Consider the following 17,096-nt stretch of genomic DNA (forward strand, 5'->3'; position numbering starts at 1 on the left):
CTAAGTACGCACTGCCTACCAGGGAGCTTTGCGCGTGGATGAAGAAATCACTTCAGAAAGTGAGGTGGCAGGGTAGAGCTGGCAGCTCTGGTGGCACCCGTGGTGTGAAGGACCTCGCAGTGTCCCATGTCCTGGTGAGTGTGTTCTGGGGCTTCTTTGGCTTCTTGGTGCCCTGGTTCATCCCTAAGGGTCCCACCGGGGAGTTATCATCACCACACTGATGACCTGTTTGGTTTAATGCTCTCTTTTTCTTTTTTTTTTTAATATTTATTTTATTATTTATTGATTTGCGTGAGAGTGAGAGAGCGAGGAGGGGCAGAGGGAGAGACAGAATCTCAAGGTGACTCCGCACTGAGCACAGAGCCCAACGCAGGGCTCGATCCCACGACTCTGATATCATGACCTGAGCCAAAATTGAGTCAGATGTCTAACCGACTGAGCCACCCAGGTGCCCTGTTGTGGTTTTTTTTGGTTTTTTTTGTTTTTTTTTTGTCTTATTTCATTATTTATCTTAGAGAGCAGCTGTGCTGTCTTTTGGCGGATTGTAGTTCTGGCCTGACTCCACCCCCTCTTTGAACCATCTGGTACCTCAAGTAACAGTGGCTTGAGGAGGAAGCCCTGCTCCCTGGTGCTCACTCATTGGGGCCACAGAGAATTCTTCTAGATGCAAAATCACCTCCAAACCCACACCTTCTCTGACTCACCTCTTCTGGCCGTCAGCTGCCTTACACGTCCACACTTGTGAATATCTTATTCTACAACATGGTATCCATTCCTGTCACTGTTTTACATTTTAATGATTTCTGTGCCTGCTTAACCTAAAGTATGCTGACTCTACAAAATTTTTGTGCACTCTTCTGATATAGAGGGTGCTATTTGTTCAAGAAATACAGTGCTCTCCCCCTTGGAACCTGGGGATTGACAAATGACTCTGGCCTGCCTGCAACACAGGAGTTAGGGAAGTGTCTAAAAACCATCCTGAGTCCGTGAGACTCCAGGGGCACAGTCAGTGGGAGGGCATGTTCACAGGGAGTATTTGTCCCAAAGGAATTATGCTGAAGTATATTTTCAGGATGCTTTTATTTCTGCCATCTTTTGGCCTAAAGTATTTTTCTGCTTCCTATGGAAAAAAAGAAGAATGAATACGGAAGATGGACCCCCAAACAAACAGGCCATAGAAGAGATGAAGGAGACAGATCATGCAGGGAGAATAGGAGTATGAAAAGGTACCATGAGTGTACTCAGTGAGATAAGAGGAGATATCCTCTAAAATATTCCTTTTTAAAGTCACATTCACAAAACAAAATCAGAGCTCTTGAATTTAGAAATACCAGAGCAGATATGAAAATTCTGACAGGTGAACTGTAAGATAAAACTGAATCTCCCAGAAAGAGAAGATATGGGAAATTAAAGAGGAAAGATAAATAAATTGGAGGAAGGAATAAGGTTGCCTCAAAGAGAAAAGTAAAGCAAGGGAATGAATGGCCAAGACACAGTTGAAGGAGACATTCCAGAACGTAAGGACATGAGGATCCCCATGGAAAAGGCCCCACCCCAGCCTCCACCCAGGGACCCAGTGTGGAAGGTGAGGACAGAGCCCCACACAGTGCATGTCAGCACACCTCAGCCTGGAGGAGAGAAGCAGTCTGACAGGGCTCTCCAGCCTCTGGTGGAAAGCAGGGAGCATACGAAGGTTCCACAAACATGATCGGGTCATAGATCCCCCCCATAACAAACCTGGAAACTGAAGTAAGTGAAGCATACCCTTCAAACTCCTGAAACAAAATTCTTTCCAAACCAGAACTATGTGGCCCAGAGAATGTGTGTTCTGGAGTTACTATCCCATAAATATCAATTAGTTCAAGATGTTTGTTCAGGTCATCTATGTCTCTATACCGATTTTCTTGTCCAGCTGAATACAAAGGCATAGTCAGTGTCCTGCTGTATTAAATGCAGAGATGCCCAGTTCTTTTATTCCATCAAACTTTCCTTCAGTACACTGAAGCCCTGTGAACAGATGCATAAATGTGTGACTGTTGTCCTTGTCATGAATTCCCTCATAGCATTATGAAGCATCCCTCTTATTTCTGGTAATACTCTTTTCCTGAAGTCTATCTTTTTTAATAACAGCTTTATCCAGATATAATTCATGTCCATAAAATTCAACCATTTAAGGCACCAATGTGGATTTTAGTATATCCACAGAATTTTGCAACCATGTGCACAGTCTAATTTTAGAACATTTTGTTATAGAAAGAGATCTCACACCCATTGACAGTCATTCCTTACCCCCCCCTCCCCTTCTCTTTGCTGCTAGGAGTAACACCAGGAAATTTTGTGTGCAGGAACTTGTTTGAGCCTGTCTTCAGTTCTCTTGGGAATATGCCTGGGAGGGGAGTTTCTGGGTCATCTCATATCTCTGTGTTGAACTTTCTGAGGAATTGCCAAACTGTTATTCAAAGTGGCTAAAGTCTCCCTTGTGTGATATTAATATAGGCGCTCCACCCATGGGAAACCTTGTGTTTATTTGCTTTCAACCTCTGTGTCTTTGTACCTAAAGTGCACACACAGCATATTAGATCTTTCTTTGTAACCCATTTGTATAATCGTTGCTTTTTACCTAGTTTTACCCCGTTCACATTTAATGTAATTATTAGTGCCTTTCAGTGTAGGCCCACCAGTTTATTTCTGTTCATCTGTTCTCTTGTCCTCTGCTCTCCTTGGATTATTTGACTATTTTTATTGTTTTAAGATTTATTTATTTGAGAGAGAGAAAGCACGTGCTTGCACATGCAGGGGGTGGTGGGGCAGAGGGAGCCACAGACTCCCCGCTGAGCAGGGAGCCCAATGCGAAGCTCGATTCCAGGACCCTGAGATCAGGACCTGAGCTGAAGGCAGGCGCTTAACATACTGAGCCCCCCAGTCACCCCTATTGACTACTTTTAGAACCCCATTGTAATATACCGCTTTTTTGCCATACTTTACATTCTCTTTAGTGGCAGTCTCTGGGACTACAATATACATCCTTCACTTTTCAGTGCACTTAGAATTCATACTGCACAGTTCACAGGAAATGTAACAACCTTGCAACCACATAGGCGTGTGTGTCTCACTCCTGCCTTCTCGTATGCTCCAGTGTCACAGGCTTCACATCTACTGCCATTGTAAACCCCACAAGACATTATTTTTGCCTCAGTCACACCTATTTTTTAAATAAGAGGGAAAATCATCTTTAATACTTTACCTACATATTTACCATTTCTGATATCCTCAGGCCTCTAAGATCTAATATCATTCCCATCCAGCTTGAAAAACTGCCTGTAACAGCAGGTCTGCTGGCAACAAATTCTCAAGGTTTTCGTTCATCTATAAATGTTTTATTTTACCTCCACTCTTTAAAGATATGTTCACTGGATATAAAATTCTAGGTTGGCAGTTATTTTATTTTTGCAGTTTAAAAGGATCCACAGTCGGGCGCCTGGGTGGCTCAGTGGATTAAGCCGCTGCCTTCGGCTCAGGTCATGATCTCAGTGTCCTGGGATCGAGCCCCGCATCAGGCTCTTTGCTTGGCGGGAGCCTGCTTCTCTCTCTCTCTCTCTGCCTGACTCTCCGCCTGCTTGTGATCTCTCTCTCTCTCTGTCAAATAAATAAATAAAATCTTTAAAAAAAAAAAAAAAAAGGATCCACAGTCTTGCCTCTGTGGTTTCTGATGTGAAGTTCATGGTCATCGAAAGCACTGCTCTTTAAGGAATGTGTCGTGCTTCTCTGGATGCTTTAAGAGTTTCCCGTTTTACCTTTGGCTTTCAGCAGATTAGCTGTAATGTGCCTGGGTGAGATTTTCTTTATATTTACCCTGTTCGGGATTCAGTGAGTTGTTTTTGTTAATGTACTTTTTTTTAAGGATTTGATTTATTTATTTGACAGACAGATCACAAGTAGGCAGAGAGGCAGACAGAGGGAGAGGAGGAAGCAGGCTCCCTGCTGAGCAGTGAGCAGGATGCGGGGCTCGATCCCAGGACCCGGAGATCATGACCTGAGCCGAAGGCAGAGGCTTAACCCACTGAGGCACCCAGGTGCCCCGTTAATGTATTTTTTAATGATTTTATTTATTTATTTGACAGAGAGAGAGAAAGCACAAGGAGGCAGAGCAGCAGGCAGAGGGAGAGGAGAAGCAGGCTCTCCACTGAGCAGAGAGCCTGATGCAGGGCCCAATCCCAGGACCCCAAGATCATGACCGGAGCTGAAGGTAGAGGCTCAACCCACTGAGCCACCCAGGCGCCCCGATGTTTTGGGTTTTTTTTAAGACTTTATTTGAGAGAGAGCGAGCAGGGCTGGGTGTCGGAGCAAAGGGAGATGCAGGCTCCCAGCTGAGCAGGGAGCCTGATGTGGGTCTCAATCCCAGGACCCTGGGATCCTGCAAGGCAGACAGTTAACCTACTGAGCCACCAGGTACACCTTCACTTAGTTTATAAATCGGTAAATGTATGTCCTTCACCTGATTGGGAAAGTTTTCAGCCATCATTTTTTTTTAAAGATTTTATTTATTTGACAGACAGAGATCACAAGTAGGCAGAGAGGCAGGTGGCGGGGGGATGGGGGAGCAGGCTCCCTGCTGAGCAGAGAGCCCGATGTGGGACTCCATCCCAGGACTCTGAGATCATGACCTGAGCCGAAGGCAGAGGATTTAACCCACTGAGCCACCCAGGTGCCCCTTAGCCATCATTTTTTAAAATTCTCTTTCTGACCCACTTTCTCTCTTTGTTTTGGGATTCCAAATTCTTACCTTCTAGGACTTGAAATGTTAGACATTCAGTTAAGCACCTGACTTGTCCCACAAGTCCTTAAGATTCTCTTCACTTTGGAAATCTTTCTCTCTTTCGCTGTATTGGATAAATTCTGTTGATGTTTCTTCAAGTTCACTCTTTGCTCCACCATATCCATCTCACTATTAAAATAGCACATCCAATGCATTTCTTAACTTACAACATTGTCTTTTTCAGTTTTAACATTCTCACTTCTTTTTACATTTTTGTTTCTTGGATATTTCTACCTTTTATGCAATAAGCGTGTACTTTCCTATACTGAGAGGAGTATTGTTATAATGCTGCTTTAAATCCTGGTCTGATAACTCCAACAACTTAGGCATGCCTGGGTTCATCAAGTAGGTTTTCACCATATCCTGACTATTGTAAAGGTTATGCTGTGACAATCTGGATTCTACTACATTCCTTGGATGAGTGTTGATGTTTGCACTTTAACTGGTAATTACCTTGGTTAGTCTCAAACCAGAAAGTGTCCAGCCTGCAGTAACAGCAGCTCAAATTTAGGTTCAGGCGCTTTAGCTTCATCTGCAAGCTGTGTTGGTCAGGCCTGTGCAGGCACAGTTCATATATGCATCAGAGATCTGGAGTTTACACATAGCACATGGAGCTGCTGTTCTCTGGCTCTCTTTTTTGGGATTCTCCCCTCACTTTGACAGCTGTGGCCACCCCACATTCCGTCCTCTTGATTTCTTAAGCCAGAAAATCTGCCATTTTCCATCAGAGCTTCAGGTGACCCGAATTACACTCTGTCCATGGCCCAAAGCTTCCAATTTTCCACTCCCATCCAAAATCTGCCTACCTCAGTTCACATCCCAGAGCTTTCACGGAGTTGTTCTTGTTTGTTTGAGTTTCAGGGTGAGGAGATTATTTTTTCCCAGACTGTGTTGCCTACAGAGATGATCTCAGGAACTTTCTTTACCTTACCCCCCAACCTCCAATTTTGTACCCAGACTCCTAGTTAAGTGTGCACATAAAGCCATTTCCAGGGTGCCTAGGTGGCTCAGCCAGTTAAGCACCTGACTCTTGGTTTTAGCTCAGGTCATAATCTCAGGGTCATGAGATCAAGCCCCACACTGGGCTCCAAACTGGGTGTGGAGTCCACTTAAGAGTCTCTCTCTCTTCCTCCCCACACTTGCTCTCTCTCTCAAATAAATATTAAAAAGCCATTTTCCAATAAACAATGTCAACCAAAAAAATCTCTGCCAAATTCTCTTCATTGGGAAGCAACTAGAGAATATCCTTTACCAAAAATGAGGCTTTTTACCAAGTAACAATCAATATGTCCAGGGGTTGTGGGATTCAGGTGAGCCCAACACAAGACCAGACGGAAAGGAATCCTGGGGCACAGGATTAAAGTACACCGAACCCACACTGTGCCGAGAAGAACAGAAGTCTTTGGGAGTGATTTCTTCAAGAAGATAAACTTAGCAAAATACCCAACATATCTGAAGATCTTGAAAAGAGATTTACATAATTAGGAAGCATTTGGATTGGAATTACTGTTAAGTACATAGAAAATTAAACCAACACACAAACAATAGAAAATGATTTCGCTCCAGGGAAAACATGCTGTATGGGAAAAAAACAAAGTAATCATAACACACTACATGGCTTAGCTACGAACAGCTACACCGCCTAGTCGTGAGCTACATCCCGAGTGTTGATCCAGTTGGAGTTCTGACAGAACTATAACCCGGGGGTGGAAGTCCTGGGGGAGGAGAGGGAGCAATGGAAGAAAAGACCTGAATTAGTGATTCTCAGCCGAGGGGGATTCTGACCTCCCCGTGGACGTTTGGTGAGGTCTGGAAACACATCCAGTGGTCGCGTTTGGGAGGAAGGGGTTGTGGCCGGCAGCCAGCACGTGGAATCCAGGGATGCTCATCAATACACCCGCGTGTGCTTGCACAACAGCGAACTGGTCCATGACTGCAGGGGCGCCACTGTTCAGAAACCCCGAGCAAGGTCATCGTTGGCCATAGTGGTGTGTCAGCAGACGACATCTAAAATGTAAACACCAAGGAGCAGCTACATAAGTGTGTTGGGAGACACAGGGCTAGAGCAGGAAGAGTGTGCTGACGGCTGTGGGAGAGAGAAGGGCCCTGGGTGGCGCGTCCTCTGGGTTTTGTAGCAAGCCTTGTAGACCCGTCTCTTTAAGCCGTGTGCATGTGTGAGTCTTCCATCTGGAATAATCATTTGAGTGGAAAACGACAATGGTTTAGAAAAGCACAAAAGTGCAGAGGAAGGCTTGTCTCTGTGTTCTTCACAGAAGTTCTCTGAACTGTGGTGCACGCCGGGCTTGGCTTCTTGCCCTCCACCAGGATGTGGCCCCACGTCTGTCTAGAAGAATGATGAATGGAGAGACCTGCTACTCTGCCCTGCCATTAACCAGATCTGTGGTTTATAATCTGTTTCTTCGAAACTACAATCCCAGGAGCCTCCAGATTTGTGTTCACCTTCTCCAAATGTGGCAGGAGATTGTGGCGCACACGTCCCCCAGGTGGCAGGGTACCAGCATTGCAGGCCCAGGTGCTCTGCGCAATGTGCCAACCCAGGCATCTGAGCTCAGGAGCAGGGAACATTTCACCCTCTCAGTCTCTGTGGCTCTGGTCCCCACACACGCGGTTCACAGCATCTGTTAGGGCCGGTGGCTGGTTCCAAAGTCCTGTTATGGGATAAACTGAATTTCGAGTCTGTTTAAAGGCTGGGAAATTCTAAAGTAGGCTCTGCTCTTGCTCCTGTGCACACCCTGTGCTGGGGAGGAGACCGGAGCTGAGGATCCTGTCCTGCCTTTCGTCCTGGTCCCGTGGGTTCCAAGTTGAACGGTGCTGCCTTGCACCTCTGCCTGCTCTTCTGGCAGGTGGGTAGTGGTAGGCATCACAGCACACCCATCTGGCACCCTGTGCCCCCGCTGTCAGAGGGCTCACCCGTGCACCTGTGGTGTCCACAAAAGCCCAGAGCCACACAGCCCATGGCCCTGACCTTGCTATGTTTCTCACTCCGGAGGAAGAACTCCATCCAGAGCAGGGTGGGAAGATGGGGCTGGTTGAGGGGCGGGGGCACGGGGAAAGGAGGGAATGAAAGGCCCACAGTCCGAGCAGGCTTGAGAAGCCAGTCCTTCTGTCCCACAGTAGGTGCCACTCTTGTCCTCACTCGGGAGCAGAGGCGGCTGGGAGTGCAGTTCTGTTCTGGGGGGCCCCACCTGAGGAGGAACACCTGGGACTTGCCAGGCAGGACTGCCGAAGGCAAAGACGCTCCCCTGCAGATGGACGGAGGCAGGGTCTGGGGCACTGCCGGCACCCATCCTCCTGTAGAGGGCTCCCTCAGCCCGTGCCTGGGCGCTCCCACTCCCAGGCCCCTCCTGCCTGGACCAGTGGGCTCAGGTGGCACTCAGCACAGCCGGGGTCACACTTGTTCACGGACTCGGGTGTGGCCAACCCCCCTGAGAACGTGAGCTGCGGAGAGGGCTGGGACAGACCGCCCGCCAGGATCACCCCTTATGTCCTGGCTTTTAGTGGGTGCTCTGAGCAACAGTGGTGGATGATGGAACGAGCAACGTCACTTCCCTGGGGCATGTACAGGAAAGGTGGGGCGGGGAGGGGCGTCCTTTGTCACCAAGAACAGCTGCGACACGCCCCCCCCCCCCCGTAGTCCTCCTGCTATGTGCTCCGAGGCGCTCCGGGAAGAGGACGCCCCTCACTGGCGCGCAGACGGGGATACACGGGTGTGAGGACGGTGAGAAGTCACCCAGCCTGGTGACGTCTCTGCCTGAGGCGACCTTGCACTTTAAAGGTTTTTAGGGAATCCGCAGCGGGAACAAGCACAACGCGGGGCTGTCGGTTGTGGGGTGGGCGGGGCACTGGGTTCTTCTCCCTTGTTCTTTGCAGTGGGGGCTTTTCTTTCTCGGAGGACAGTGCATGGGGTGGCCATGAACTCCACCACCTGTGGGTTCACTCCCTGTGCTGCCCTCCCCCACCCCGTGCCCCGCACACCCCCCCCGGGGCTGTGGGGACAGCAGATGCCAGAGCCCCCCCAGGACAGGGCCAGTTCACCAGGCCGGGGGTGTGCAGCCCCAACACCTGAGATCTCCCTCCCTCTGTACTGGCCGTGGTCCGGCCTGTCTTCGTGCCCGCCCCGGGGCAGGGGTGGGAGCAGACAAAGCAGATCTGCCACAGGACCTCACTCTGGAAGGTGCAGTCCTGGCTCTGCCTGCTGATGCCATGGGGACAGAGGGAGGTCAAGAGACGGGCCTCGGGCAGGAGGTCAGCAAACACCTGAGTGGCCACGCTGGGGGCCTCATCTTGGATCCCTCTGGTCCATGACTGCATGGATAAGCAGGGCAGGGACCTGGAGCCCTCAGTGCCTTGTCAGCCAAGCTTTTACGCCTTTTCCAGCCTCCCTGGTAACCGAGCAGGGAGGAGGAAGCACCTGGAGGAAATGGGCCATTTTATGTGTGTTCCCCAAATATGTGAGAAACAATTAGTGTTTCCCCTTAAGTGTGAAAATGGAAAGCTGTAGGGCCACACCCCAGACCCTGGAAATCTGTCTGGCGGCCAGGAATTTCGTCCCAGCCCTGCCCAGAGTGAGCACCTCAGTGCCCTCGGGTGAGACGAGAGTCCGTCGTAGCCGCCCGGCAGCTGGGAACTGCCCCGCACGGCGCGACGCCCCCACCCAAGGACGGTCAGGGGGCCTGTAGCCCCCACGGCTTTGATTCCAAAGCCACAGTGGCTTCACGCTGTGAGTCTACTGACCGTCCGTCCGTCCGGAGACAGGGCTAGTGCTGCCCAGGGGTGGGTGCTGTTCCCTTCAGCCCACGCGGCCCCACACCCACAGCCCCTGTCTTCCTGCAGGTGAACAACGAGAACGTTGTCAAGGTCGGCCACCGGCAAGTGGTGAACATGATCCGCCAGGGAGGGAACCACCTCGTGCTCAAGGTGGTCACGGTGACCAGGAATCTCGACCCGGACGACACCGCCAGGAAGAAAGGTGCCCGCCCTGCCCCGCCCCTGCGCTCCAGCCTCCTGTGCTTGGACACACTCAGGTGCCCCCCACACCACCTTCTGCTGGGGGGCCAGCCCTCTCGGAGGAGGAGAAGCAGCCGCAAAGGGAGGTGCCTGTGGGCTTGCGCGCCGGACGCAGGTGGCCGCACGCGTGGCCGTGCTCAGCAGCAAGGGCCTGGGGGGCGTCCGCACACGTACGAAGCCCACGGCCTTGCCGTGATGAGGGGGTGGCAGCCAGGGAGGGGCTGCGAGGCCGCTGGAATTGTCAGTCCCGTTAGTCACTGGCAGGCACAGCGCAGACAGAGCCTCCCCTCCGCGGATTTCTCGCTCAGGGAGAGCAGGTGGTCCCGGCCCAAGTGGAGCCTTGCTGCGTGACCGCTGCTGCTCCCCAGGATCGGCGGGACGCCCGCCGGCCCACCTTCCCTGCAGGCTCAGGGGCGCCGGCTCCCAGACTGTGCAGGAAGCGTGGGGAAGGGGCGGGCGACAGCCTGGCCTGGTCCTCACACCTCTCTCTCCCGTCTGCCCCTCAAGCTCCCCCGCCTCCCAAGCGTGCTCCAACCACGGCCCTCACCCTGCGCTCCAAGTCCATGACCTCGGAGCTGGAGGAGCTCGGTAAGAGTCGCCCGTCTGGCCCGCCCCGCCCCGCGCTGTCGCCAGCACCTGGGACGCAGTGGGACCGGCCTCCACGCAGCCTCAGGCCATGCATGGCCTTTGCTCGCTTGCTTGCCCTGGTCTCTGCCCCTGAAACCCAGGAATGGCATCGGGTTCCTGTGTGTGGGCGGCTCCCACATTGGCATCTCCGTGGGAATCCTGCTGGCTTCGGGGGTGGTTACTAGTTCCGCCTTTTCCTCTTTTCGGCTCATCTAACATTGTTTTGTTTTGAATTTTTGGGCCTCTCACTAGTGGACAAAGGTAAGCTGCTCTACAGTGTTGCCTAAACAGCTCCCCTGCTATCTAGGCTTCCCCCACCAGCCCCAACCGAACTCTGCCTCGCTGGTGCTCTGTGCACGGCTGGGTCAGAAAGCTCCGTCCCCAGGGTTTGACGTAGACAGTGGTGGGGCGGACAGGCTTGGCAAGCTGCACACCGGGGGTAGGGAGCTCCTGGCGTCTTCTAGAAGGTCTGCAAAGAACAGAAAGGCTGTAGCCATTGTCCCCGCCGGATAGACAGGGAAGGGCATGCAAAACCTCGTGGGCCCTGAGTCCAGTAGCACTGGCGGCTGCTGGGGGAGGGAGGACCCTGGAGCCGGTGTGGGCTGCCTGGATGCTGGCTAAATGTCATGCTTGGGCGTCACCATGGAGCCCAGGAACACATTTGGAAGGAGGCTGGCTCTGACCACACGGAAGTGGCGAGTGGGCTGACAGGCTCACTCTGCAGAGAATGCGGAGAGGCCCTCGCTAGGTGCTGGAGTGAGCATCTGCGCACGGGACGCGCCCCTCAGGCCTGGCGGACCCAGCAGGGTGACATCTGAGCACCCCTCGCTGGTGTTGAACCGGACACCAGTCCCACCTGATCCCAGCCTTCATGGAGGACATTCGGGATCCTCCCTCCCAGGAAAGACAGAGCAGCCCTTCTTCTTTGGAGCATTCGCGGGGGGGGGGGGTCTCCCCTGTCCATACTGGGTGCAGCACTGCAGCCAGACGGTCCTTCCCCGGCCCTGGCTGCCTCCCAGCCATCACCCCTCACCAATCACTGAGGCCTAGCCTTCCCGAAACGAGCACCCCTGCCATGGTGCTGCCCACCTCTGCCAGGAACGGGCGGCCCCCACAAGCCCCGCTTCTCCTGGCCCCCTTTCTGACCACACCCTGTCCTTCCGAGCCAAGCCGGCCGGGAAAGCCCGACTGTCCCCACACAGCTGGCCTGCCCCTGGCAGGGGTGCCAACAGAACTGCTGCCTGTCCGTTACAGCCAGACAGCACGTGCCGCCCCACCTCCTCCAAGGGGCCCCAGTGTCTCGCGGCCCGTGTCTCCCCGCTGCGGGGTCGTGGGGCTCCTGAAGTCGGCTTCCGTTCTCACTCACATGCCACATTGGCACAGTGCGGGCAGGGGGCAGGGAGCTCAGTGTAAAGTACTCCCCGAGACAGTGCCTCATCCGTGGCTAGGAAGCAGGTTTTCTAGATGGACGTGTCAGGTGGGGAAGGTCACCCCATCCCCGGGTTCCTGGGGAAGCATAAATCGAGCTCTCCAGAAACCCTGGCCTTCCAAGTCTGACCCCAGTGAGCTGTGGGTGAGGGTCAGGCGCCCCCGAGCCAGGCCCCAGGGGAGCGCCGCCAGCTCCAGACTCATGCTCCCCTTTCTGTTTGCAAGCCTCCATCCGGAAGAAGAAGGGTAAGGGGCGAGCCCGGTGTCTGTCCCCAGCCCCCACCCACATACCCTGTGGACAAGAACCCCTCTGTGGCTGTCGGCGTGGCGTTTAGACTGCCGTGACCTCACATTGTGTCCTCCCTGTGCCGGGGCCGCAGAGGGACCCAGCTCCAGACCATGTCCTGTTGCAGTCTGTCCTGTCTGCTTTGCTTCTCCCATTGTGGCTCCTCGCCCCTCCGCGTGTTGTGCGTCCCCCCAGAGCTGTGTCCTCACCATCATCGCTGGGGAAGGCCGTGGGACCCTCAGGCTGTCATGGCTGGGCCTGCCCTACCGGCCAGCAGCCTCTATGCTGTGTCCAGGCCACAGCCTCTCAGCACAAGCAGTCGGAAGCAGGCCAGCGGAGCCCCTGGCTCTCCCAGAGGGCCGCGCCATGCTGTGCTTGAGCTGGCAAGAGGAGGGAGCCAACAGGTGTGGGGTGGGGCACGGTGACCATGCTGTGAACAGCAGAGACACCTGTCCCACGAGGGCCCCGATGGACTCAGGCCCCTCCTTCCCCAGCATCCACGTTCTGGGGTGTTTCTTACATGGCTGCTAGAGACAACCACCCCAACAACTAAAAGCAGAGTAATTTCAAAACTGCTTTGGGGGTGGGGGAGGGTGCAGAGTGGACCCCGTCACGTGGCCCTAGGCACCGAGGCAAAGGCACAGGGCCGTATTCTGAAGGCTGGAATCAAGGGGCAGGTCTGAGAATCCAACAGGGCAGCATCTGGGGGCAGGATCGCAGGTGCTCGAGGGCCCAGACAGAGCGCCTCCTTTCTCCCCTCTCCGGCCTCCACCCCCGGCCCCAGAGGCTGCCCTGGAAACTCCCAGGGTCACCGTGTCAGCCGTGAGGCGGGTGCCCAGGACACAGAAAGCTTCCCGGGACTGCATCTGTCCCCGAGCGCCCCTTCGGTGCAGGCCATCACTTGCTGTCTGCCACACCATCCTGAAGAAGGCTCCCGGCTCCCAGGAGCCACACCGCGTGGCAGAGCCGGCCGAGGAAGTCCTCTGCACCCTCCAGGCCCCATCCACTTTGCTCTCCTCCCTTAAGGGTGCCTCCAGCAGCCAGACACTCCACACTGTGGGAAAAGACAAGTCACGGTCCTACGGCCAGCAGAGCCCAGAGGAGAATCAACACCGAGGACAGGCAAGGGACCCACCTTGCTTTCCAGAGCAGAGAAGACTGGATGCAATTCGAGACTGAGTGCCCCGCCCCCTATTTCCTGACCCTGGCCAGAGCAGGAGGCAAGTGTGCGCACAAGACCCCAAAGGGCCCAGCGGCCATGGCCCACCCCGCTCCCAGGGCACTGTGGGGAGCAGTGCAGAGCTCTGGGGGCCCGTGCCCACAGACAGTCCGGCCTCACGCAGCCGGGAGCATCAAACTTCGGTGGACATGTGGAGAAGCTCCTGCCCCACTACATTCTTCTGGGGGATTGGGCTCACCTCCTGAGAAGCATTCTCCAGCCTCCAGAGGGGCCGCGTGCATCAGGGGAAAGCCAGGCCTTTACATCACACTGGTTGAATACGGTCCCCCAAATCCACATCCAGCTAGAACCCAGGAAAGGGACCCTATCTGGAAGCAGGCCCTTTGCAGATGTAGTCATGCTGAGGCCATACTGGACTGTGACCATGACCTCAAAGGAGAGGCAGAGAGACGCACACAGGAGGCCGCAGAGGCCGAGCTTGGAGGGGCCAGGAACGAACACTCAGAGCCCCGGGACCTGGAAGAGGAGAGAAGGATCGTCCCCGGAGCCTCCAGGAGGAACCATCCTGCCGACACCTTGATTTGGGGATTCTGGCTTCCAGACTGATGGAGAATAAACTTTTTGTCCTGAACTGGGCACAGCAGTTCTAGGAAACTGTCGCAGCTGTAAGAAGCCCCCAGCCCCTCCGGGCTGACGCCTGCTGTGAGTTTCCAGCTCCTTGTCTCAAGAACCCCTTGCTTTTGTCCTCCAGTGTTTCCAGGATCTGCCCGAGTTCCCAGACAGCGTGATTGTGGAAACAAGGGTGAACGGGCCACCAGGAGAGTCCCCAGCCCCAAGCAGCTCCGGGTGAGAGCCAGGCTGGATGGTGGGACCGGCCTCACCGTGGCCTCCCAACCTACCGGCACCTCTGGCTGCACCCACAGACCCATCCCATGGAAGGCAGGAGATGCCTGGGGGCCCTCGGGCCAAGAACAGCCCAGCTGGGGTCAGAGCGGCCCTCCCCACGCCTCTACACCTCCTGAGGAACCTGAGCCCGAGGGGGTCCGGCTGGCCGCGGCTGCTGTCAGCCCCTGGGGTTGGTGGGGTCTGTGTCTCCTCTTGCAGACGAGCTCCTGCCCAGGGTCTCACCCCGAGGTCTAGCTCGTGGGGCGTGGGCTTCTGCAATGGGAGGGCTCAGGGCCCACGGGGTGACTCGTGGTGAAGCCTGCCTGCGCTCAAGGGTGTGCTCCAGGGCGGGGTGGCAGGGACCCCTGACGCTCTGACCCTCCCTGCTCTGGTTCCCACGGCGCCCTCGTCACTGTGCTGCCAAACCCGCCCCTCCCCCCAGAGCGTGCTCGTCCCCTGGCCGGGCAGCTTGCCCTTGATGGACGGTGAGCATCTCCCCGTCCTCTAAGCAGACCACAAACGTGCTTAGAAGATTATAGTACAGCACCTCATCAGCGCTCCCCCAGCCAGTTTTCTAAGATTTGCCAGTTTTCAGATGTGTCTGCAGGACTGTTTCAGCCACAGAGTATCTCATTTTAGGACTGCAGGGGGCTGGACTCACTAATCCTTTTCATCCGGAGCCCCTGAATAGAGACCCAAACCCCAGCTTTTGTCACTGAAACACAATAATCCTGAGAGCCTCACAGCCCTGGCTCGCGGCCTGGTAGACAAGCCTGCAGAGACGCGGGGCCGAGTGGTCCCAAGTCGGGTCCCGAGGCAGGCGGGCAGCTCCCTCGGAGACCGGAGCCAGGAGAGGACCCAGGCCCCCCGGGGAAGCATGTCTGTGTGAGTCACAAGCCACGCTAAGTGGCTCTCGCCGAAGCAGCAGGGACTCGCAGCCTTGCTCCCGACAAGCCCGCGTGCTCTGCTGCCCTGGCTCCAGAGGACACCCGGGTGGAGGGAGGGGGACCCGGCACGCCATCTGCTCAAGGTGGTCATCTGCTCAAGGTGGCCCTCGTCGCGGCTGAGTGTGGTGTGGACAGGGCCCTGACCGCCAGCAGCTCGACCAGGCAGACCGTGATGGCGATCCTACATGTCCACTGCCCGCCAGGGCTCGGCACCCCTGGCTGAAGGTGGGGGCACAGAGGCTGGATGACCCCAGCTAGAGCTCCAGCCCCCACCACCTGGTCGCTGGCTTTTACCTGCATGACCTTCAGCACCTCAGATCCGGATTGTTCCAGGTTCTCATTAGGGTTAGAAGTGAGGCATTCAGAATTTCCACCAGGGACGATTCTTAACATGGGCCTGGCCTCACCTTGACGTGCCCAGCATCCAAGGCTTATTTTTTAGGGTGACTGCCATGTGCCCGGAAGCTTCATGATCAGTCGGCCACCTGCATATTTGGGGCATGTGAAGATCCCAGGTGGCACCCCAATACCGCACAGCGGACCCGCAGCATGTGGGGGGAAGGGAGATCAAACCAAAGCAAGAGCTAGAAACAGGAGGCTTGCCAAGGTTTTGCCAGTTAGCTCTGCATCCCAGGACAGCGTCCTGCCCCAGGCTCCCTGCTCGATGCAGCCAGATGCACCGCCAGTGCCCCACCTGCAGGGCCGCCCAAAGGAGGACTGTGGGGCTCCAGGTTCCAGAGGTCCAAGAGGGAGCCTCAGTGAGCTGTGTGGGCTGCAGTGAAGGCCAGACCCACAGACGGGCTCGCAGCTCCAAGGACACCCGAATCCCTGCACCTGAACGGAAGCAAACCGACAGCCATCACGAGGGGCCGGCTTCCAAGCACAGGCCACGAGGATCAAGGAGGCTAACCAAGCACCACCGGACCACCGACCGTGAGCGGCCCGAGTCGTGGTCAAGGGCGCGCAGCCCGGCCGACAGGCCACAGAAGCGAGTTAGAGCCCAGCCACAGAAGGAGTCCTGCCCCAGACCAGAGAGCGGACAGCTTCCTGAAGGAAGCAGCTTTCCAAGATTGTGCGGTGTGCACAGCACAGCAGAGGAAGGAGGAGGCAGGAGAGAAAGGAGAAGGGGCAGCAGCTATGGGGGGCAGGGGATGAGTGGCATTTCTGTGGCCCTGAGCACTGGTGAGGAGGACAGGACAGCTCCAGGAGCCATGAGGAGGAAGGTGGGCTGGGGACAGAATGACCCAGACGTGTGGGTGTCTCTGACCAACTCCCTAAAGGACCAAGGCTTACCAGCACCCCCAGCACCCACGAGGAGCAGGAAATGCCCTCGTCAGGCCTGCCCAGACCACAGGGCAGGACAAAGGGAAGGAGCGGGTCTTCACACGGAGACGCAGGCGTGAGTCTGTGTGTGTCGTGGGGGAGGGCCTCCCTGAGGCCCCTCTGCCTGAACCCTGGGCTCGTGGCTCAGTGGCAGGTCCTGGGGCAGGGTCCTGGCCAGGCACAGGCGTCTTCCAGACAATGAGAGTGTCATGCTTTGCAGGCCCCAGACTCTCTGGCACATTCTCCTACCCCTCCTTTTCACAACCTCTTAAAAATGTGAACAGCCTGCATGCACCGAGAACGGCAGGGTTCGACCCCAGGGCCACAGGGTGCTAACCCAGGACACAGCTCTGGAGTCAGGGGCCTTGTGAGCAGCCACCCACAGATGTCGGAGTCTCACCCGTGTGTGCTCTGGGTGGCTGGGCTGGCCCTGGTGGCCGCCTGCCAGGCCCCCAGGTACCCCCACCCTACGTACCCACTCCCTGGTCTAGGGCTCTGAAAATGTTGGGGTTCTGGGGAAGTTTTCCAGGGGCCTAGCTCCTCTGAGAAGTCCCCATTACGAGTGGCTGTCCCACC

The 17,096-nt window shown here is 55.2% G+C and overlaps 1 protein-coding gene across 5 annotated transcripts in view; it reads left to right on the plus strand.

Annotated features, from left to right (window-relative positions):
• Nucleotides 1–17,096, plus strand: part of SHANK2 (SH3 and multiple ankyrin repeat domains 2) — a 458,548-nt gene that overhangs the window by 419,175 nt on the left and 22,277 nt on the right. For 3 of the 5 annotated variants that reach the window (XM_044259990.1, XM_044259991.1, XM_044259994.1), the window contains 4 exons: nt 9,671–9,806; nt 10,352–10,432; nt 10,724–10,732; nt 12,125–12,145. In XM_044259990.1, the coding sequence (XP_044115925.1) occupies nt 9,671–9,806; nt 10,352–10,432; nt 10,724–10,732; nt 12,125–12,145 (247 nt within the window). The remainder of the gene's footprint in view (nt 1–9,670; nt 9,807–10,351; nt 10,433–10,723; nt 10,733–12,124; nt 12,146–17,096) is intronic. The other 2 variants (XM_044259992.1, XM_044259993.1) reach the window with 2 other exon arrangements.

Source organism: Neovison vison, chromosome 7, assembly GCF_020171115.1.
Source record: "Neovison vison isolate M4711 chromosome 7, ASM_NN_V1, whole genome shotgun sequence".
NCBI lineage: Eukaryota > Metazoa > Chordata > Mammalia > Carnivora > Mustelidae > Neogale > Neogale vison.